Source organism: Rhinatrema bivittatum, chromosome 4 (assembly GCF_901001135.1).
Source record: "Rhinatrema bivittatum chromosome 4, aRhiBiv1.1, whole genome shotgun sequence".
Taxonomy (NCBI): domain Eukaryota; kingdom Metazoa; phylum Chordata; class Amphibia; order Gymnophiona; family Rhinatrematidae; genus Rhinatrema; species Rhinatrema bivittatum.
Window position 1 is genome coordinate 474,968,533 of NC_042618.1, and position 23,816 is coordinate 474,992,348.

Consider the following 23,816-nt stretch of genomic DNA (forward strand, 5'->3'; position numbering starts at 1 on the left):
ATGACTGGAGGGAGGGCATTAAGTAAATCTACTGCTCTAGCATTTAACTTTCAAAAGAGAGGCTTTGATCAAATGAGGAAAATAGAAAAAAAATAATAATAATAAAAGGTGTAGCTAAAAAGAATAAGAGTTTACATGAGGTGTGGACATTGTTTAAAAATACCATCTTGGAAGCCTAGATCCGATGTAGTCCACATTAAAAAAGGTGGAAGGAAGGCCAAAAAACTGCCAGCATGGTTAAAAGGTGAGATGAAAGAGGCTATTTTAACCAAAATAACTTCCTTCAAAATTAAAAAAAGGACCCAACTAAAGAAAATAAGAAAAAAGCATAAGCATTGTTAGTAAGTAGCACATTTAAAATGAATCAGAGAAAATTCTTTGTCATTCAATGCACAATTAAACTCTGGAAATCATTGCCGGGGGATGTAGTAAAGGCAGTTAGTTGGATTTAAGAAAGGTTTGGACAAGGACCTGGAGGAAAAGTCCATAAACTTGTTAACCAGATAGACTTGGGGAAAGCCACTAGTTATCCTTGGACATTAGCAGCATGGGATCTCTCTATGGTTTGGGATCTTGCCAGGTGGAGAGGAGACTGGATGCTGGGATTCATGGACTCTTGGTCTCACCTAGTATGAGAATTCTTATGTTTTTACGGGATAATTTGCAAGGAATGCCAGTATAACCCAAAACAGGAGTGGTATGATTGCATCAAAGAAAGCAGGTGAATAACTGGCACAGAGCAGCAGTTCCAACCCAAAACAGCAATGGTGCAATTGCATCGGGGCTCCAAGAAAGCATGGGAGGAAGGCCCAAACTGTGATGATTGGGTTAGATCTGAGAGGAGGGTTGCGAAATTGGGTGGAAGGCTCCAGGGTGGAGTTGGTATTGGGAGTTGGTATTTGGGAATTTTTTATGCACATCTACCAAAAGAAGATGAATCTCAACTGGGCAGATTGACTGGGCTATTTTGCTCTTTATGTGCCATAATTTACTATGTTATTATGGTGTTTTGAAAATAAAGAACAGAATTTTGCTATTTAAATTATACAGAGTGCTGTGATTGGTTGCTCTGTGAAATCCACATGGTTTATATATTGCTCACGTGAACTCCAGTGCCATGGAGTTTTATGCTATAAGTAATATTCTGGGAGCAGAATCAACAACCCATGAGGTAGGGTGAGATCCTGAAACGTGGTCTGTGTCAGACCTGGATCGGCAATATAACATATAAGTAATATTCTGGGAGCAGAATGAACAGCCCATGAGGTAGGGTGAGATCCTGAAACGTGGTCTGTGTCAGACCTGGATCGGCAGTATAACATATAAGTAATATTCTGGGAGCAGAATGAACAGCCCATGAGGTAGGGTGAGATCCTGAAACGTGGTCTGTGTCAGACCTGGATCGGCAGTACAACATCAGTCAGAATAGGAACTATGTGGAGATGTGGAGAGTGAGAGATGCTTAGAACGATATCGAAGCAAGGGAAAGAAGATTTCCTTTTTGAATAGAACTTGGAATAGAAAGTAGAGGCTTATTGAATGAGAGTCGCATGGCAAGAAAACGAAAGACTAGCAAATGGTTTCATCAGATTGTGATGTGCATCATTTCTATATAAATGAAGAAAAACTTTCATGTTAAAGATGTAGTTAATCAGGAGATCTCAGAGTTGTATGCATGAGCTCTTGAATATATCACATTTTTAAAAAAGAGGGTTTTTTATATTAAATATTGAACATGACCAACGGACAACTAAAAATTAGAGATGATGATTATATGGGAGAGCACTGACACGAGCTTGTATAGCACTACGAGTCTATGAAATATCTAAGAATACCATTCCCTGTGCCCAAATTCAAAACGATGGTGTGTACAGTTTTATGTATTACAGAACAACATAGAGAGACTAAAGAGAAGAGAATGTTATTGCGAGTTAAAACAGTTTCGAATGGTAAGGACCTTTAGTCACTATCAATCTAAAGTGGATCTGAACCAACACCCAAGAGTCTTGTCTTCTTCTTCAGACCTGACTGAATACACTGCATCTACTGCATACAGTAGATGCAGTGCATTTCCCAACCCTTGCAGAGAGCTTCCTGAGATTTGAAAAAACTGAGGAGCACTGTTCCCTCTGTTTCCCTCTTAAAATGCATCTTTCTTCCAATGCATTCCAGTGGGAGATTGAGACATCTCTCGCATTTCTCTTCAATCTCTCTCTCTCAAATGTTTTCACATGTCAGCAATAGGCAGTTAGTGGGTTAGGTAGGAGACATAGACAGAGCAAGGTAGGCAACATCAGTCCTGCAATGCCACAAACGGGATATCCACAATGAATATGCACAAGAGAGATTTGCATACAGTAGATGCAGTGCATGCAAATATGTCTCATGAATATTCATTGTGGATATCCTGAAAATCCAACCTGTTTGTGGCAGTGTAGGATTGCTGTTGCCTGCCCCAGCTTATGTTGATCAGTGACTCCATGTCATGTAGGTCCGGCTGAGCCACTCCAGATTTTACCCATCATATGCATGCAAGAGTCACTTTGTGCTTCTTAGGGAAACCAGGCCTACAGATCCCTACATGCAACAGGAAAAAAAACCCAGGACTGACTTAGTCTATCGTAGGAGACAGAATCAGCCAGTAACCATGGATAAATTCAATGGATTTTACATCCATTACAGTTCTAAAATGTTTTCTGCTAGCATAGGTTATTTCCTATGCCTTAACATTACTGATGACTGAAATCCAGACACCTGCACCCTGCTCTACTCCACGCTCTTTCTCTGGGGACTAGTATGGTTTCACTGTGTTTTCTGCCTTGTAAAATATTAATTAGCTCATTTGTGAGGGCATGCTCAAGTTTTCAGTTTTGTGCTTCTGGATGCTTAGAAGAAAAATGTAAGATGCTTTTCCTGCTCATTTATCATAAGAGTGCAGATGTGAGAGAGAAAGAGAGCAGAGAACACTGGGAGGAAATCCAGCTGCTGTACGGGCTAGATTCGTGTTACTTGAATTATCACATCATGCCTGATCCAAATTAACTCCCAGCCAAGCACTAACGGCTCACTTATTAACAAGGGGGGGTCTATTCAACTCTCTTCTCCCCACCAATCTGTTTTGGACTCAGAGGGTGACTATCTGGGGAAATCTAGGTTTCGCTGTGAATTTGGGGGAAATGTGTGGGATGTTCAATAATTATTCAGTGCAACTCAAATAAAGAAATCTAGGATATATTGGGACTCCATAGAGACTGCTTCAGGCATAAACCACCCCATGAAGGGTTATTCATCCACAAGCTTATTTCTATTTTATTCACCGCCCCCAACCCAGAAACTGAAATATATTTACTGCAGCCCGAGGTGGAACTATTTCTGGAAGCTCCACTGCCACAGCCACGGCTTCCGCTATAGTCAATGGGAGCTATTTTGGCAGTTCCCCGATAAAGCTGGAAAACCTAACTCAAACAAGTTGTGCCGTTATTCTTGATCGCATGCCATAACATAAGAGAGATTTGCATACAGTAGATGCAGTGCATGCAAATATGTCTCATAAATATTCATTGTGGATATCCTGAAAATCCAACCTGCTTGTGGCAGTGTAGGATTGCTGTTGCCTGCCCCAACTTATGTTGATCGGTGACTCCATGTCATGTAGGTCAGGCTGAGCCACTCCAGATTTTACCCATCATATGCATGCAAGAGTCAACAGCCTACAGCACTGAAAGAAAATCGGTACCCGCAGTTCCTTCTGACCGTAATTCATAGCACTCCTCTCGTTAAAAACTCCCGGGCCCTTCCCTAGCAATCTTCTTCACTCTCACATCTTCCCTCACACAAACAGTGCAGATACCGCTACCATACCCACCGTTTCTGCTCAGAACTCACTACAACAAAAGATACCAGGCACAACAGTTATACCAAAAATGCACTCATGACAAAATGAGTCCTCTTTCAGTTATCCCCTCCCTCTGTGGGTAAGGATCCCATGAGGGAGCTTTCAGAGCAAAACAAAATGCAACTCAGAAATGAAGCCCCAGACAAAACAGAACCCAAGAAAGGAAAAGCAAACTGTTAAGGAGCACACATAACTCCGTGTCCAAAAGGGCCATCTCTTCCACTGACAAAGGTCTTGGGCTGGAGGGCTCAGACCCCTAGACGGTTATTGCATTTGGCCTATCTACTCTGAGAAAAATTAATTATAGAACAAGGGTAGAAAAGGGCAACACAAGGTAAAAAAAAAACAAACCCAATGACCCATATCACCATAGACTGAAAATGGAAAGTCAGAACCACAGAAGAGAAAAGAAAGACCACAGATCTGATTGTAGGCACAGCAGAAATCACCCATACTTCTTGCACACAAGCAGCACATGCTTTTCCTCTGCATGCAACCCATGCACACAGTACAAAATGGAAACAATAACACAGCACACACAAAGGACAGAGCTGCAAGCAATGATCATGCAGCGTATAAAAGCCGGAACTTTAGCAAACACAATTTTTAAAAAATGCTGCATAGCACCTGCCAAATCAGCATGCCAGACAGAGAGGTACCACATGAAAGCAAACTTGCAAACAAAGACACGAGCCACTATGCCGAGCATGACACAATAGAAGGGGAAAATACTCACAGAGTGGCCATTAGGACATGCCAGTGCTGGTCTCCCAGCCCCTTGTCCCCTAGTGCATCCATCTAGAGCCACTGGAGTACCCAGAATTGAGGTGGGAAAATGTCCCATCTAACCCCCAGTTCACAAAGATGGTGTTTATGGGATGTGGATCAAACTGTAAAATACAAAAGAGAGCACATGCTTTACTTCACATTTTAGACAACTGGCATTATTGCTGACCTTTGGTCTAGCAGCACACTCTGGACCAATCAACAATGTGTGAGAACCCTAAACACACACATACACACACACACACACACACACACACACACACAAAATCAAGGAATACACATGGATACTTACTGCGCTGACAGAAAGGCAACCAGGAGTAGTCATGGGGTCCCGGTACTGGTTTGGTTAGGGGAATTAGAGGAAGACCAGCAGCCCAGTCCAGTGGTGGAGCTGGTGGACCATTCCCTGATCATGTCTGGCCTCACTCGGGTAATGAAGAGCAGCGCATGATCCCCCCTGCAATCTTACAGTCCTCAGCATGGTGCAACACAGCAAGCTTGGAGCGAGCATGTCTGTCTGTGCTCAGCTGGCCCAGCTGAAAGTCATTCTAAGGGTAATTTTCACAGGGGCTTCTGGGCAGAAATGACCTTTTATAAAATTGCCTGCCTTGCTTGCATGTAAGTTTACCTGGCCTGAGCGGAGGCATTCCTTGGGGTGGAGGTGCGGAGAGGTTTGGATTTACACAAACCATTCAAAAGTTCAAATGTATGCAAGTAACTTTTTCCGAAAATATCTGCACCCTAAAAAGCAGGTGAAAGTGCATGCAGCTGGATTTGGAGGATTAGTTTTCAAAGCAGAGCTATGTACATAAGTCCGCCATGAGGTTTAGTGCAACTCATGCACGGATTTGCTGCCTAACTTGTGAATTAGGTTACAAATTTACCGCCTCTGCATTTCACAGCTGCCTTGATAAAAGGAGCAGGAAGAGGAATTGGCAGCAGTTGCTCTTCTGGCTTCACGGGTTCGTTCTTTTTGCGTGCCGCGGTTGCCTATGTGTCTGACACGCCAGGCAGTATCCATCTCCAGAGCTGGAAAAAAAAAAAACAAAACCACACAGAAGATATCAAAGGCTTTCCATCACGCAATTCACTGTCCCAACATGGGTGATGCATGTGATGTGCCGATTGCGTATATCCAGCTGTGGCGGGCGGGCGCCATGCAGGGTCCTGCAGGGTAGGGGCCGCAGAGATGTTCCAAGTTCCACTGCCCCATCAGCTGCCCTCTGAACATTATGCACAAGGCAAAGAGGCCCGGCTGGCCCTCAGTTAAGGAGCAGACATGAAGAAGGCATTTTGCCTTTTCGACTCCTGTTGTCCATGATTTGCACCTTGCTAAGCCATGGGCATTTTTTTGTCTCTTATAAAAGGTTTTCTAGGTGCTTCTTGCTGCTGCTGCTTTTTCCACCGTTGTTCCCTGTGGAGTTATCCCACATGCGGCTTGGAGAGGAAATGTGAATGAGACGGACCTAGTGATTAAAGTGTGGGCCATGCATTTTTTGGTTCTTCTCCACATTTTGTGCTGACTTCATGCTCTGTAAATTCTCCATTCACTTCATCTGCCTTATTCCAGGTTTGTCTGGTGTACGCAGAGCTCATGACCAGAAAGTGGTCATGAGCTTCGCACGCGTATCGTAAGGGGGCTGATAATACAGCAAGGTCAGGCCTGAGGTCTCATCAAGATTGGCACAATATGCATGGATCTCTCCACATCAGTTTTCAAAACTCAGAATACGATTAGTTTTATTTGCCCAGAGCAGCAAATATATTTTTACTGGAAATTTTTTCCAAGTCCCTAGCAGTGCCAAATCAAGGCAAACAATCCCAGACACTTATGCCAAACAGGCCTGAAATGACAGTGAGATTCCTAGAAGTCTTGCCTCCTTGGCCATCTGTGATAGCTGTGATGTTGCAGGTGCCACGACCGGCTCTGCATCTCTGCACAACGCAGTGCAAACTCAGCGCCCTGTTTACTAAACTGCATTACGGTGGCTTTGTAAGTGCCATTTTAATGTGGATTACACTTCTGCAGGATTTACCAAGCCGCAGTGTCCAGGTAAGTCCCGCATTGCCCCAGGCTGCCATCGCGCACATTTGCCACAGCTGGAAGAGGAGATGTATTCCTGGCCACAAGGCCAAAGTGAAATGCTTTCCCCAAGCCCGGTGTCCTAAGCAAGGGGCAAACTGACCGTCCCCTTGTACCCCCCCTCCCATCTACCCAGCATATTATTATTATCAGCCCCCCTTCCCCATGCAGACCTGAAGAAACACAGTCCTGAGCTCTCAGCTCTGCCCATGGCCTCCAAATCCCTCCCCAATTTTTCAGAACTTGGAGGTTAGAATGGGGTTATCAGCCTGGGGTGGGGCGTCTTTGGGAGCGAGGAGGCTAATAGTGTTGTGTTGGGTGTGGGGAGGGGGCATAAGAGGGCTTTAAATTCACCTTTATATAGGGCAGCAGGGGAGGCTTGGGAGAGGGACGTTTCATTTGGATCACAGTCCAGAGGGGCCCCAGTAGCACTGCCAGATGCCCTAGCCTGGGGATGCTCTTGGTGGAAAGCTAAGCCTCTCTTTGTTAACTTTCCCAGGGCATCGCAATCCTCGCTGTTCTGTTATCATAGCACTGCCTGCAGCGCATTGCACCTGACTTCTGGTGAAGAAATTGCATACACCGCTTCGCGTGATTTGCAAGTAGCTCATGCTAGTTCAAAATTACCCATGATAACTTGTTTTTAGCAACTGCTAAATGCTAAAAATCAGCGTTTGCAAATGTGATATTGCAGCTTAGTAAATAGGGTTCTCACTAAAGTAAAAAGGAATTGAATTGAATTTAGAAATTTCTTATCCACCTTTCCAGGCATGAAACATAATCCAGAGCAGACCACATGAGTACAGGTAACAAAACCAAAAGAATATTATCCCACAGAAATCTCAGACACAGCATGCACAAGCTTACAGAGCCCCGTCCTTCCCTCCCTGCATCAAACGCGTAACCAACCCCCGACCCTAGATCTGGGCATCACCCACATTAACAAAATACAGAACCCCCATGGTTGCATATCTGTCCAATTGCAGGATGAAAAATCCCAGCCCAAGAGCAAAACGGATATTTAATCGCAGCATTCAAACACGTTCATTTTCACTGTAGAAAACAACGTAACAAAACTCATCACTACAGTGCCAACGTCTACCAGTTACCCCCCTCCATGTTACACACCCCTGCCTAATCACAGAACCCTAAATGCTCGGGAGCGCCTGTGGACTCAGGGCAAATCAAATCGCCCCAATCAAAGCTTATAAAATAGAAAGGGAGGAGTTTTTCATAACAGATCCCAATCAATGGTCCCCGAGGAAGGGATCACAATCCAAGAGCCAAGCAGAGAGCCTGCCCTGACTGGTCAGTTGGCTAAAGAAGCAGAAGAGGAGGTGCTGGGGAGGAGCAGTGCAGCCCCCTCCTGGTTCAGGGCAGCAGACAAGGATTTCCGCAGCTCTCCTTCTGACCGCTGCAATCCTTTGAACATGGGAATGGTCCAATTCTTTTTTCTTGGCTTGACCTAAGGTTTCATTTTGGCTCCTACCAGGACAACTTCTCCATTAAATAATGGCCCTTAATGGCTTTGAAAGCCAGGGATAATATCTTAAACATGTTTCCCCCCACCACCACCACCACCTTCCTGCAAACACAGACGATGCTGGGAGATAATGCCCACTCGCTTCACCCCCGTCTGCTTCAAATCAGGCCCAGTCCTGGATTTAAGATTTCCACATCTGTAGGCAGAGGAGTGGAGAAGGGTGTGGCCACGTTGTCTGGGCCTGCATTCAGCGGGTAGCACCGTCCCCTGACATTAGGCTTCTCAGGCTGGCGTTTTACAATTCTTCAGTACACGCCTGCCCTGCGGTGTGTGATTGTGTGTGCACTGGCAGCACATTCTGCTGCACTTTCAGCGTACCCTGCTACGTTCTGATTAAATGCAAGAATAGCAAGCTTGCTCATGGCCTCCATCACGTTACTTTTCAAGCAGTCTGATCAGCTGGAACAGAAAGGGGCAAATCCCATAAGCAGGTCCTAACTTAAGCATTAGGAATGGCCATGTCAGCTGCTTCCTGTTGGAAAGTATAATTTTAAAAAGAGCTTTAGAAAACCATCAGTGTGAACAAATGTTGGTTTGACCCTCCATCTTCTTGTGAATCCTGAAAAAGCCGGCAGATAAAGAACTGTGCTCATTCCCATAGGAAAATCCGAAGCAGAGGGGCAGGAGAGTAGTACAGGAGGCAATCGATTGTGGTACCGGACAGGCTTTTTGAAAAAAGTTTCAGCTAAAGCTCTCCTTAGTGATGCACCTGAGGCGAGTCCTGGATTTTGGGATAACATGTGCGGGTCGAGCATGAGTGCAGGTCACTCCTGGGGGTTGATTGCCTTCGTAATCTGTATTTTGCTGCATGCATCTTTTTGGTGCGTGAGAGACACAGGATGGTGCTGCAGATCTATCCTTATTTATATGCCACATACTCGCAGGCGGCACAGAAAGTTATGCAGACAAGGAAGAAATGGAGCAACCTTAGAAAGCTGCTGACTGGCTTCTGTTTACTCATAACTGCAGGCAAAGAGCAGATAATAAAAACTGGCCAGCCTTACGTACAGCAGTCCTAAAAGTCTTCTTTCTCTGAAAAGCAAGGATTGGTTATTCAGACTTGCCGACATTTGCAAAACTATTGAGACAGAATGACCACCTCTGTATTTAAATATGATTAATCAGAACTGGTGGGGAGGATAAGATCCATTAGTTTGAACTGACATAGGAGCCTTATCAGAGGAGAAATTCAAACAGCAGCCTATAATAACAGCAGCGAATGCGACCGGGTCAGCTGAGGCGAAGGAATGGTGAAAGCTTTGTCAGGACTCAGAGCTGCCCAAAGACTGTGCCTTACTCAAACCCTCTGCCCAGCCAATTGGACGAACCACATTTCAGCAAAGCCTGCAGGGTTTGCCAAGAAAAACCAAAGCAAAACGATGCAGTAGCCTGCCGAAGAGTAACTGCCGTCTTAGCGCTACAGAAGCAAACACGCAGCCGCCTCTGGGAAGCATGGCCCGCTAGCATGGAGAGCATGGCAGTTTGCAAAAGGAGACAAAAAAGGGGACGGTGCAATTATTGTTTACTGCCCTGATTGAGCGGAGACCCAGGAAGAGAGAACGGGCACCCCAAATCGCACGGGGCAGGGCGGGGATTAGCACCCGTGAATCCCAAGCGCTCTTCTGACTTGGGATTCTGCAGCTGCTACTAGAGCAGGGAACTCAGTGGAGTTTGACATTAATTTCCTTTGGGAAGCTCTGCCTGCTGAAAAGAGCAGTGGAAGCAAAACAAATTGGACTCCAGACAAAAAAAAAACCAGTCGGAATATTCCTGCTGAAGGTCCTTACAAATTATCTTTAATTGATGCCAAGTATGAACAGATGACAAAGTGACAGAAGCAAATGAAACTGCATAGAACAAAACTATGCATGTGAAATATGATAGAAAGAAACTGACAAATCAAGTGATCTAGTCATTGAAAGGAAATGGAGGAATGAGATTCATACAGCGCCCGACTCCAAGAGAACGCACTTACAAAACTCTGAAAACAAACCCGAGCAGGTGTGCTAAAATGTTTTGTTGCTCTGACGGTGCACTTTAACCTGATATGATTCAGTTGTTACTTTAAGTACAAATCAGAGGCAGATGAAAACCAATATTCTCTACCTGCTGCAGCCACTGCTCTCCACAAGCCATTTAGCTGTAAAGGCTAAAGCCAAATGCGATTTTGAAAACTGAACGTTGGACTCCATATAACCCATTCAAACTGAATTGTACCATTTTATGGAAAAATGAGCTTGGTCTCCTCCTTCACCTAAGTGTGCTTTATAAAGATGCGACTCACTCCAGTGATCAGCAAATAGTTCAGCTCTAAACTTCTACATCTATAAACATTTTTTTTTTATGCGAGCCCCTGTTTCATTTTCATGATCACAATTTTCATCCAAATTTGTAAACATTAAAACCTGAAAGTCAGTTGTATTTCTTTCATCAGTTTCACTGCTCTGAAAGATGAGATCTGTGTGGTCCTGAAGGCTTATGTTTTACACGTTTTCTCTTGGTTCAATAGAAGGTTTCATAGCCTACAGAGGTTGCAGCTTTCTCCAGGACCAAGGCTAAAGCAACCACCAGCACCACCACCCCAACTCCAAAAGTGACTTTGTGAACAGAAGAACTTGAGAAGGGCTATGCTGACTCACAGCAAAGTCCATGGGGGCCTGGCATCCAGTCTCCGACAGTGGCCAATCTGGGCTGTTTGGAAGGGTACCCAAGAGATCTTAATGGGGAGATCCATTCCCTGTTGTTCACTCCCAGCTCCCAGGGGCGAGAGGTTACCTTCCTCCTACTACATGGTAAACCACTCTATTATGATAGAATGTCTATCAGAAATTGGTGCAAAAGAAAAAACTCCACAATGGGTTACTTCATATCTATCACAAAGAACATACCAAGTATGGTTCAATGACACTCTTCAACATTTATCTCCTTCCCATCTGCCACCTCCTATCAAAACTGAACTTAACCCACTTCATTTACGCAGACGACATTCAAATGTTAATCCCAATAATCAACTCCTTGGAAGAAACCTACAAATAAACAACCACATACCTAAACAAAATAAAGCAACTACTAACCAAACTGAAACTTATACTAAACTTTGACAAGACTGAAATAATGTTACTGGACAGAAAGAACAACTTTCCTCAACCTCCACCACTCAACTTAATAAACCAAAAAGTGACTATCACTCCAACCAATCATGCACGTAACCTCGGACTCATAATTGACAAAGAACTCTCCTTCAAAAATCACATCACAGCTAAAATCAAAGATGGTTATCACAAACTACTAACATTATGTCATTTAAAACCTTTCCTATCCCCCAATGATTTCAGATCAGTCCTTCAACTTCTCATATTCTCCAACCTGGACCACTGTAATTTTTTACTGTTCAACCTACCTTTCAATACCATCTGCCCACTACAGATCCTACAAAACTCAACTGCAAGAATACTCACAGGATCAAAAAAACAGGATCATATCACTCCTACCCTAATATCTCTACACTGGCTCCCAATTAAATTTCGAATTGAATACAAAATCCTATCCATACTTCATAAAATATTATATGAAAAACAAACAAACTGGCTTACTCCATCCATTAAATTTCACGATCCAAAGAAAAACCTCAGATCAGCAAATAAAGGACTATTAAACATCCCATCTTCTCAATCCAAACAACTCACCTCAACTCAAAAAAGAGCAATTTCACTCGGAAACCCCAAACTCTGGAACACCCTCCCAATAGATCTCAGAACACAAGAAAACTTAAAAACTTTCAAAAAAGATCTAAAAACATGGTTGTTTACTAAAGCTTACCAACTCGCTCAATGAATCAAAACTTCGCCACCATCATATAACACTAAGAAGACTTATGGACCCAACAAACTATTTATTTCATTTTATTATTTCTCAATTATGTAATATTTGGTTTAATATAAGAACCTAGTTCACAAATGATATATTCTATGTTAACAACCATATAAACCATTTTTTTTAAACACTGTTAAACATTATAACTTTGTAAACCGTTGTGATGGCAAAACCGAATGACGGTATATAAAACTCATTAAATAAATAAATAATTCTACAGTCAGAGTGAACAACAGGGAACAGGTCTCTCCATTACCATGATCTGTCAGGTAATGGAGCGACCTGGATTCCAATCCAATGCAACACTATGTCACGTCAATCTATGCCTTGCCCTCTCCTTCTGCCTTCACATACTGTATAACTGTGCAGAAATGGCTCTGATAACCAGAGCTCTGAAAGGAGACTTTTGCGGGACAAGAAACTAAAATACTGAATTTATACTCTGATCAGACTGAAAAAATAAGTAAGATCTAAACTTGGTCCCAGGAGCACTTTAGCGATGTCACTGAAACCGTCAAAAACGGAGGCAAGAACTAACACGTCCAAAAAGGAAGTTGATTTAAGGTCTATCTAGGCCTGAAGAATAAAAGTGCTAAGATCAAAAGTGGAAGGGGGAAAAAAAACAAAAAAAAAAACCTAACAGTAATCCATGAAGATAATATAGGGTTTTATTCCGTGCCTATCAGAAATCTCTCCATTGAATAAGACCTATAAGGAGATAATGGATTTAGGGTGGTATTCTTCTTATACAGAGGCACAAGCTGGCAGAAAAACTTGAGACTGAAAGAATCCTGCAGATGCAAATGCAGTTTTATTTCCATCTTCTTAAACAAAAAAAACTCCTATTCATATTGACCTGATGGTGGGAAGTCACTTTCTGTATGTGGAGGATAACTGGTAAAGTGCCCTGAATGGATCACACTGAAAAGTCTACCGATATTTTGAGCCAAATTAGAGGCAATTTAAAACAGCAAACATCAGATTTGGATGAAAAAAGGAATAAATAATTTGACCCAACATACTGTAACATTATTAAATCTTTGGGATCTTGGTTTTAAAAAGCACAACAGTTCTTGTTACTTTTGACTTGCACTTCCTGTGATTTGTCATTACCTATAGCCACGGAGCATAATTCATTGCATAACATCAAATCAATGGAGGAGAATAGCAAACAATATGGCTTTTTTTATCTAGTTAGTTTCTACAGTCTTTGCTGAGGTTTGGTCAGAATCCTAGGATTAACCTTCCTCTGACCTATATCATCTACACTACGCCTTAACATTTCATCCAAACATGACACCTATGTCCTGCTGCAGTCACAGAATACTCTCTGCTTCCCTCAGTATTAGGGGTCCCATCCAAGCACTTACCCAGCTCATTCCTGCTAACTGCTGAGAGTCAAATGTAGTCAAAGTGCTACTGTATGTTACACCTCAGGCTATATCACAGTTTACTATGTTAATAAAGCACTGGTGTTTTCTGAACTGATTGTAATGATTTATGTAAACTTGCAATGAAAAAAATCTCAGCAATGCAAAATTTTGAAGCACAGTCTTCAGACAGTAAATGCAAAATATTTCTCATTTCCAATAAGAGAGATTGAATAGAATTAATATTTTCCTGCTATTCCCCAGATATGTGGTTATATTGTTCTTAACATTGTGCAAATAAACAGATCAGATACCTACCCTAACTTCTTCCTGGCCACATCCTCTGCTGGTTGATTATTGGTAAAAATATTATAGAGCAAAATATTATGATTGTCATGTTAGTCAACAAATTATAGGTGATACCTTTTTATTGAACTAAGGTGCTATATCTTGCTTTCCAGAGCTGTGCTCTCTTCATAGTCCCATGGGACAGTCATTGTCATGGCCTCTCCATCCCTTTATTGAGCTGTATAGAGATGCTCCTGCCTAGCTAATTTTGTCCTGTTTAAACCCAGCATAGCTTCACTGACTTGCTGAAGGGTGCAGGGCTCTGAAAGCCAGTCACAGATGTATTGCATTAGTCCAGTAAAAAGAAATCTCACCTACAACTTGTTCATTCGACATTATTTCTACATTAAAAAAAACATTATAGAAAGTAAAATGTTTAGAGGGGTCTAATTATGTTGCCTTTGCGTGCCTCCCCTCTGTATGTTAAAAGTGCATAATTGTGCCCTTTCCTTAGAAGGAGCGTTGCTCTTTGATCATACTAGTTAGCTTTAAGGTTTAACCCAAACATTGTCAAATGTGTTTACCTATGAAATGTCCATCCTGAATGAAGTAGGAGGGATGGCTGCAGTCATCCCTGAACAATTTGTACAGCACTAATACCTTCACAAATCTAACGTGGATTATTTGGGGGTCATTTTTTATCAAACATGAGAATTATCCAGAGGAATGAAATGCATGCACTTTTGAAATCACATGGGTCCCTTCTTCTGATCCATAGACCTATCTGGACTTAAAAACTTATGGCTAATGTTGGCCCAATTAAAGGCATTGTGGCCTGCAAGAATTTGAGTTTTCTCCAGGGCCAATCCTGCTAGATCAGCTCTGCACAGCATAAAATAAATTGAGAATTCAGTTTGCAGTTAAACCAAATAAAAAGGATTCAGATCCTCATTTTTGCTTTTTTTTTTGTGTTGCTCTTAAAGAGACATTAGTGTTTTAAAATGTCATCAGCACTTCTTTAACCCCACCAGTATGAATTTAATTATGACGGGAGGTAGGGGGCACAACTCAGGTCTCTCCCTGATACCTGTAAGACTGGACTGTAGTAGTGAAGGAGTGGGAGGAGGAGGAGGCAGTTCTTAGCAAGAGATGCACACCTCATTGTAAAAATGTAAGAAGTAAAAGGTAATAGGACAAACACATGAAAGAAATCAGAGAAAGAGAAGCCAAGAAGCAGGCAAACTGCTGTGCTGTGCAATGCAGCTTGCATGCCCCCGGCACTCACCCTGGGATGAGCAGCGCCGCACTCTCTTCAGCGCTCACTGCTGGGAGGAGATTCCACACCCCACCGATCTCTCAAACACGGAAGCCCCTAGCATGCACAGCTGTCCCCCCCACTTCCAAATTATCAGGGCTCCTTCCGGCTTTTGGAAGGTCACTGCCGCTCTCGGCACACCCGTAAGGTCCTTGCCTAACCTAGGTATGGTCATTGCCAAAACAAATTCGGTGGCAAACAGAAGGTTAAAAACAAATCAGCAAAACTACCACCAGCCTCAGGAACCCTGCCACGTGTTGGTGAGAGGCAGTTAAGTGCACCTTCAGGCCTACGGAAACATTTCAGCAAATTTAGTGCAAGGAGTAGGAACTGGTGTCAATCCTGCTACATAAGTTTTTCCCTGTACTCCACATTACTTACTACTTCCTTGTCATGAATTCAAAACGAGTCAGCATCGTTCCTACTCCCCCCCCCCCCCCCCCAACCCACTTCATCCGCCCCCTACCCCAGCCTGAGAACCACTGCATGCAGCTCTCTGTACACATGCAGAGCGAGCAGTCCGGCAGCCTTTCAACTAAGGTGCAGTCACCCAGCTCTTAGGAGTAAAGCTGACAAAGTGAGTCTCATCTGTCAGATGCTAATGGAATCTGTCTCTCCACTTGCACAGCATTGAATTGGTTATTGCTGTTTTACTGAGTGCAGCATTGAAGTCGGTGTAACTCGGAGAAGTGGTCTCCTACCTCAGTTGAAGTGGTCTGGAAAGCTTTGGAAAAACAGGACATGTCTTGATGGGGGAAGGAAGCTTCTGCCTAATCTACTGTACATGGAAAGGGTTTAATGCCCGGTTCTCATCTGCTTTAAGTTTTCTTAGGAGAAGGAGGTCCTGGTTGTCCATCCTTGTTCACTTTTGCATCAGAAAATTTGCTTTGTGTTCTATTAATTCGCAAAAGTCCCACAGTGAGAGGAGTTTCAAGTCTTTGCTGCAAAAATGGACAGATTGTGCGTACAGTAAGTGACGAAAATCCTCCCAAGTGCCTTTCTTAAGGGAGGAAGAAGGGAGATGCAGACGATTGTAGAATACTGAAGGCTCAACAGTAGCAAGCCACATGCTAAGTGCAGGAAAAAAAAAACCTCCAAGGCTCCTCGGAAGATGGATGGTGGCTGAAAAGCAATCATCTTGCAGGCGGGTGGCCAGGCGCCTCGGCAGAGTCCCCGTGCTCCCTGTCTGCCCAAACGTGCATTTGGGATTCTGGGGGTGGATAGATGGAGGTATACTCGGAGCCCCTCTCTGCAGGCTGCGATAATGTGTCCATAGGCCAGGAGGATACTCTGCCCTCATTTTATGGCTGGGAGGAAGGAAAAGGGGCAGCTTTTACGTTACAAATAATAATTGCACAGAGCTGACTGTGTTTTGTTTTTTTGTGTGTGTTTTTTTAAATTTTTATATAGAAACAGACTAGAGGCAGAAGCCAAGCCAATATAATAAGAATAAAAAAAAAAAAGAGAAAGTAATTCTAGCAAAGCAATGCTGATGCAGCGTGGCTGTAAAGGGAACCGGCAGCTGGAGTGTCTGGGGCTCCGGAGAAGCAGCAGCCTGTCCCTGCCTCGGGATCTCGGACTCCAGGTGCTTCCAGCCGCTTCGGGACCTGCCTCCCGCAGCCGTTCATGTCAAGCGTATGGCTTTGCATCGTAGCTTTGAGACTGCCAGACGGGGAAAAGAAAGCGGAAAAGGTCTAGTGCATGGGGGGGGGGGGGGGTGCTGAAGCAGATGGCGGTGACCAGGAGAAGCCGGCTGGGTGATGGGGTGGGGGGGGGGTCCCTCTGCCCCTCGCAGCAGACGATTCCTGCACTTCTCATGTGTTCACAGAGGCACTTTCAGCGATTCAGTAGATAAAGAATAAAGGCACTAGCATCTCAACCTGCTCAGTTTCTCCAGTGAGTCCTATGGGGAGGGGGAGGGGGGGTGGGGGGGTGAGGGCCTACAAAACGTCTCCAGGCCTCAGAACGAATGGTTGCAAAGGAAAGTGGATGGACTTTTTGGATGCAGAAGAATAGATAAGTTCAAGGTTACATTCAGAGAATGCAGCAGAAGGCATGCAGCTGGACCTTGCCAGTGGAAGGTTTACAGTTTTTCTTAGGTGTTAACAACACAAAACTTTGCTTCTGAATTTGCCCCTACCGGGGCAGGATATGTAGCTTTCCCGACATTGACTGGACAGAAGCCGCACATTTCCCTGAGAAATATGGGGAAATCACTGGGTTCTCGTCACTTCTTCCTGGCCCTTAATCCAATCAAAGCATTTAATACTGAAATCATGCATTAATTAGTTCGGGTTATACCTTAGTCAAAGAGGCAATAATACTGAATATTTTTTTTTTTAACATGCTTTCCTGGCCCAAAAGTTATTGTTCCTGTTTGACTAACATACGCACTTAAATACAGTACTTTAAAAATTACTAATAAAATATTTCAGAAAGTAAGGAGTGCACTTTTGGTGAATGCAAATCAAAAAAAAAAAAAAAAAGGACTTGTTTCAGAAGGGTCAATTCAAACGAAAGCTTATCCCCTATGATCTGAGGTAACATTTCAGGCATGCCATTCTAACGTAAAGAGGATCAAAGTGAAAACATGCTGAACAGTAAAGTCCATTGTGCTGTCTTGCAACAGAGGGACGCATTCAGTTTCGGAACCCAAAAAAAAAAAAATGCATGTTTAAGTCATCTGCATTTAAGAAACCTAGCAGCATTGCAGATGGCTTGTCCTGTCTTTGTTCAGTAGTTGGGGGGCGGGGGGAGGGGTGGGGGGTGGGGGTCACCATCGTTCTTCTAAGATCTATTATATCAGCGGAAAGCACCCGGGACGGGCGGTTTGTTCATAAGGTGCTTAGCGGGCTCCGCAGTAACCGCGCGGTCCTTCCCCAGGCCGGGGACCCCTTCGGCCCGGCTCTCCCGGCCCAGCGTGCGGCTTGCGGAGACGTTTGCCGGAATCCATGCGGGCTTAGCATTTGTAACTTTTGAATGCGTTCGTTTAAACTCAAGGTAAACAAGCAAACGGATGGCGGGCAAGGTTCTGCTTTCGATTCCCATTTATGTCTCGTTTACCAGTAACGAAAAAAAAAACAACACAAAAATACTCCCCTTTAAAAATAAAAGATAAAGACTTTTCTCTTTCCCGGATCCTCCTGAAAGCTTCGTGCTCGCTGCGCAGAAAAGTCGCATTGCAACAAGAAGGCAATTGCCAGGTAAGTAAAGCATCCCAAGACTATGGTTTGAAAGCATCTAGAAAGAGAGCCCCCCAAGCTGCAAGCTCTAAGGGGGCAGGGGGGGCTTACACGTCAGTCAGCAGCTTGCTTTTGTTAACGCAATTCTGGTTGGCCACGGTGCAGTTGCCAGTTCTGAGATTTGACTCTCTAAAATTATCTAGGCTATTATTCAGGTCCTCTTCGATTTCCATGTACTCGGACTTGCTGATCGTGGAGGAGCTCCGGCGGCTCAGATCACTGGCAGAGGCCAGGTTGGGGGAGCTAACGTGCAGCAACTGCGCCTGTTCTTCCCCCTCCGTTTCCCGGTGGTAGAAGTAGTTGAAGTTGGACACGATGACAGGTACGGGCAGGGCAATTGTCAGCACACCGGCGATGGCACACAAGGAGCCCACGATCTTGCCTCCAATTGTCACAGGGTACATGTCACCATAGCCCACGGTGGTCATAGACACCACCGCCCACCAGAAAGCATCGGGGATGCTCGTGAAATGAGACTCCGATTCTTCCGCCTCAGCAAAATACACTGCACTGGAGAACAAGATGACCCCAATGAAAAGGAAGAAGATTAACAGCCCTAGCTCCCTCATGCTAGCCTTCAGGGTCTGGCCCAGGATCTGCAGGCCCTTAGAGTGGCGGGAGAGTTTGAAGATGCGAAAGACTCTTACCAGTCTGATGACCCGCAGGATGGCCAGGGACGTGGCCTGCTCGCCCTTTTGGGGCCCCTTTTGCTCGGCCATCTCCGTGCCCAGGGTGATGAAGTAGGGGATGATGGCCACGATGTCGATGAAGTTCATGATGTTCTTGAAGAAGACGGGCTTGGAGGGGCAGGAGAAGAAGCGCACCACCAGCTCGAAGGAGAACCAGATGATGCAGAGCGTCTCCACCACGAAGAAGGGGTCGGTGAAGATGTTGGCCTTGTAGAACATGGTGCTGTTGTCCTTGCGCCGCACGGAGAAGACCCGGTCCTCCTTCAGGTCGGGCAGGGTCTCCAGGCAGAAGATGACGATGGAGATGAGGATGACCATGACCGAGACGATGGCGATGATGCGCGCCGGCCCCGAGCTCTCCGGGTACTCGAAGAGCAGCCAGACCTGGCGCTGGAAGTCGTTGTCGGGCAGCGGGCGCTCCTCCTCGCGGATGAAGCCCTCGTCCTCCCGGAACTTCTCCATGGCCTCCTCGCCCAGCTCGTAGAACTTGATCTCCTCGGAGAACATGTCCAGGGGCACGTTGACCGGCCGGCGCAGCCGGCCCCCGGACTGGTAGTAGTACAGGATGGCGTCGAAGCTGGGCCGGTTGCGGTCGAAGAAGTACTCGTTGCGCAGCGGGTCGAAGTAGCGCATCCGCTTCTTGGGGTTGCCCAGCAGGGTGTGCGGGAACTGCGCCAGCGTCTTGAGCTGCGTCTCGAAGCGCAGCCCGGCCACGTTGATCACCACCCGCTCGCAGCACTCGTGGTCCTCGTGCTCGGGCCGGTAGCTGTCCTGCGGGTGGCCGGGCAGCGCCGAGGGCTCGTCCATGTTCTCGCCGGCGAGCACCGTCATCTCCCCGGGGCGCCTCTAGCGCAGTCCTGCCCTGGGCGCCGCCGCCTCCATGGCTCTTGCTGCTGCTGCTCTGCGCTCTGCCGCCGACTCAGCACAATCTCCTGCTGCTGCTGCTGCTGCTGCTGCTGCTGCTGCTGGGGGCGGAGGGAGGGAGGGAGGGAGGCAGGGCTGCGGGCGGGGAAAGGGGGCAGCGGCGGCAGCGAGTCCGCCTGCCAAGCGCCGCGGCCAGCGGTTTGCGGGGCGCCCGGGAATGCGGCAAGCGCGCAGCGAGCGCCCCCTCTCTCTCTCTCTCTCTCTCTCACCGCCGCAGCCCAGCTGCTGAAATATTCATGCGCTGCGCTGCCAGGAAAAAAAAAAAGGGGGCAGCGCGGGGGGCTCCGCGCAACTGCGGCGCCAGGGGCCCCCCTTCCCCTCCCCCCCGACGCAATGCGGCCAGCCCCGGGCAGAGCCTTCTCCCCCCCCCCCCCCTGCCGCCGCCGCGCGCGCGCGCCCCCCTCGGCCCCCCCTTCCACGTCCCCGGCGGCTCCCCGGCTGACGTCACGGGGCCGAGCCCTCCACCTGCTCCGGGACTGCGGCAGGCGCCGGCAGCTCCGGCGCCCCTCCGGCGCAGCCCGGGACTGGGATCGCGCCCCTCTCGCCTCGGATCCCCGGGGCTTCCTTCCTTCGGTCTTGTCCGCCTGTGGAGCAGCAGAATTAAACCGAGTTCACCAGCGTCCCCCGGCAGAAAAGGAGCAGTTCCACAGCCCGAGAAGAAAATCCTCACTCCAGCAAAAAAAAAACCCGTGCGTAGGCTGCACGGGAGGTAGTGTCACGGGGAAAGGGGGCTGCCCTACCCCTCAAAACAGAGGGGACATTAAACGCTTACAGGGAAACTTTAAACAAAGCTCGCACCTGAAGTTCCCCAAGAAAAGACTCTGCCGACATCTCTTTTTTGGGGGGTGGCCTCGGTTACCTCAGGAAATGCCCTGACGGTCACCTGCAGGATGCGGAGATGAGCACACGGTTCACATAGAAGGGATGGCTATTTCCCCCCTCTGACCCAGATCCAGGCTCTCCTCAGAACTTGGACTCCGTTCAGCCCGGGCCCCATCAAGTCTGCTGCTTGAATGGAAGAGGAGAGTAAATTCTCAGCTCGGTGGGCGTAGACCAAGTTTCCATCATGTAAACACTAATACTATAGGAGTCTTTGGAAAAAAACATGTATAAAACCCTAGATTGTTTGTATTTATTTAATCTTATTTTCTGCAGATTCCAATCAAACATACCTCCAGTAAGATATCACATCTTAAGAAGCAAACACTGACATTCCTAGATTACAGCATCTCACAACATTTCCCAAATTCTCAAGCTTAGTACATAAGTGTAAATTGTCCTTAACAGCCTCTTGTACTCTCAGCCTTCCCTTCCAACACCTGCTTCCACCTCCTAGGAATCGCCTTACTCTGCAATCGACAACCAGAGAAATCTGGGCAGTGAGGGACTTATTATTTTCCATAGCTCCCGGAAGGAACCTTGCCCAATCACCTTTAAAAAGAGACTCAAAACTTGGCTATTCGAACAAGCTTTTAATACATAACAATAATCGCCCATCAATGTGCTCCTTGTAACAGGACTCCCTATTTACTTAGCCAGATTTCAGTTATAGAATATTATTACCTCATCGTAATCATTGATCCAAGTTATCCTACCTGTTCGATGTAACCGCATTCTTACATGCCTGTTAATTGTTATAATGTACACCAAAATGATATGTAACTTTGCTACATGAATTTCGGTATATAAAAATGTTAAATAAATAAATAAATAAATAAATAGCTAGCTAGCTCCTCTAGGATGATTTTGGGGTTTTTTTTGGGTGGGGGGGCACTTCTCTGCCCTTGTTATGAATCAGGATTACTCCAGAGTACCTGTTCTTCCAGTTTAGCCCTTTCCATCGTTCATTCATCAGGCACCGAGTCCCCCTCCAGAACCTCCAGTGCTGCTGCTGCCGCCTGTAGCTGCAGACCACATTTCTTCTAGGACTCTTCCCGCTGTCACCTCACACTGAACGAGATCCTCGCCCCAGTGCCTGCTTGAGTGCTGCAGGTGCTCAGTCTGCCGGGGGGGATTTGTTGGAGGGGGTCTCCGTGTTCAGGGGCTCAGCTTCCCCTGCCAACATCCTCAGCAATCCTTTCCCCACTGTTTCCCACAACCCCACAAAGGCAGGGCTATCCTTGGGGAGGGGGGAATGCAGTGCCCCTGGGCCCTGCTCTGCCACGGTAGCTCCATCCACGTGTTCCACGGCCCTCCTCCAGTTTATTCACCCTGAGTGAGTAATTGTCGCTGCTATTACTGTCATCAGTAGCATGGGATAGACTTAGTGTTTGGGTACTTGCAGCCTGGATTGGCCTCTGTTGGAAACAGGATGCTGGGCTTGATGGACTCTTGGTCTGACCCAGTATGGCAGGTTCTTCTGTTCTTATGGCCCTGCACCCTCCTACAGTCAACCTTGCACAAAGGAATCAATCATACCAGCTGCTGATAAGACGACTGGAGCTGTAGAGTAAGTTCACGGCCGTCCTTTTTACTGCCTCACAATAGCAAGGCATTTATCAGCCAGTGGACAAGAGATCTTTAACATGCAACCACCCCCATGGCATCTTGGAATCGCCCATTTATTGCTGGAAACTGGTTTTGATGTCCTTTATACTCACTAAACCTACAGGAGAATCTCTTCAGTGACACCATTTCAGTCACATGCCTTCGGTTCCAAGGAAGATAATACAACTATTCTGACACAAATTAAGAAACATATTGGGGGTTTTCTTTGTTATTGAATTGTTCTCTGTATGTTTATCTACATTTAGTTTGCTTCTAACATGATTTGAACTCTTACAGTGGAAAAGCGTGCACATAAATAAATAATGATGATCATGATGATATGGAGAGAAAAAAAAAAAAAGATGGTTAAAGCAGGCAAAACCTTGTACAATTCCCATCCTGTTTATCAGATGGGTTTGTGTAATCCTAGCTACATTTTGCCTGTTTGCTCTATCCAGAGCTCCTGTACCAGTGAATTCTGGTATCTGCAGTCCTGCATTTGCTAAGAAGAGTAGAGACTGTTATCCTTCTCTGTGTTCATTCATTGTTTATTGATTTAGAAAGGGCAGCATTGAATATGCATGGAATGGCACTAGGAGGTAACATGCATGGGCTCATAAAGAGACTGATTTACTGTAATAACATCAACAATCCAAGCCCAATTACAGGTTTCCCAAGGAAAAAGCCTTACTGAACCGGGTCCCCAATTGTTTGAAGACTGGTTACACGGAGGCTCTCTGCAAGCTGTATATCCAGGTCACTGAACTAAATAAAAACAAATTCAGCCTGGCTAACTGTACTCATGCATTATAAATTAATTCACTCACAATTTCCTATTTCGCTTAATAGTGGCGTTAGAAAGCTGAGAAGACCAGGTGCCTGCACAGTGAGTGACAGAGAGATCTCGTTTGATGAAAGATACCCAGAAAGACACATAGACTCCTAGGAAGATAAACACACTTTCAGGTCGATTTGAAATTAAGGAGTGTTTTTCTGTTCCTTGCAAGGTGCTGGAGATTTCGCATTACCTTCTACTGGTGGAAGCTAAAACCAATAGAAAAAGAGATGAAGGTCATTCAGTTAATTAAATTATCTCATTGGCTCAGCGTACCTTTAAGATATGTTTGTATTTTTGCATTTTTGATGTGAAAATATGCAAATCTCTCAGAAAGATCATATGAAATCAGGCATAAGTTAGCATTAAGCTTCAAGGCCAACCTTAATCAAGTTACACTATTTAATGAGCCTGTCCTCATTAGGAAGAAAAAGGTAATCCAGATGCCTTCCACCGCTGTGTTTCATGACAGTGCATTGTTCAAGA

General features: G+C 45.6%; 1 protein-coding gene and 1 long non-coding RNA gene across 2 annotated transcripts in view; both read right to left on the reverse strand.

Moving 5' to 3' along the window:
* LOC115089210 overlaps positions 1-4,855 on the reverse strand; it is a 257,159-nt gene extending 252,304 nt beyond the window's left edge. The window contains exon 1 of the long non-coding RNA XR_003856029.1: positions 4,632-4,855. This is a non-coding gene — a long non-coding RNA (uncharacterized LOC115089210). The remainder of the gene's footprint in view (positions 1-4,631) is intronic.
* Positions 4,856-18,360: 13,505 nt separating this feature from the next.
* On the reverse strand, positions 18,361-19,915 carry LOC115089588 (potassium voltage-gated channel subfamily A member 1). The gene has a single exon (XM_029597630.1). It carries the CDS (start codon positions 19,913-19,915, stop codon positions 18,443-18,445), a length of 1,473 nt encoding a protein of 490 aa, XP_029453490.1. The 3' UTR covers positions 18,361-18,442.
* Positions 19,916-23,816: the final 3,901 nt, after the last annotated feature.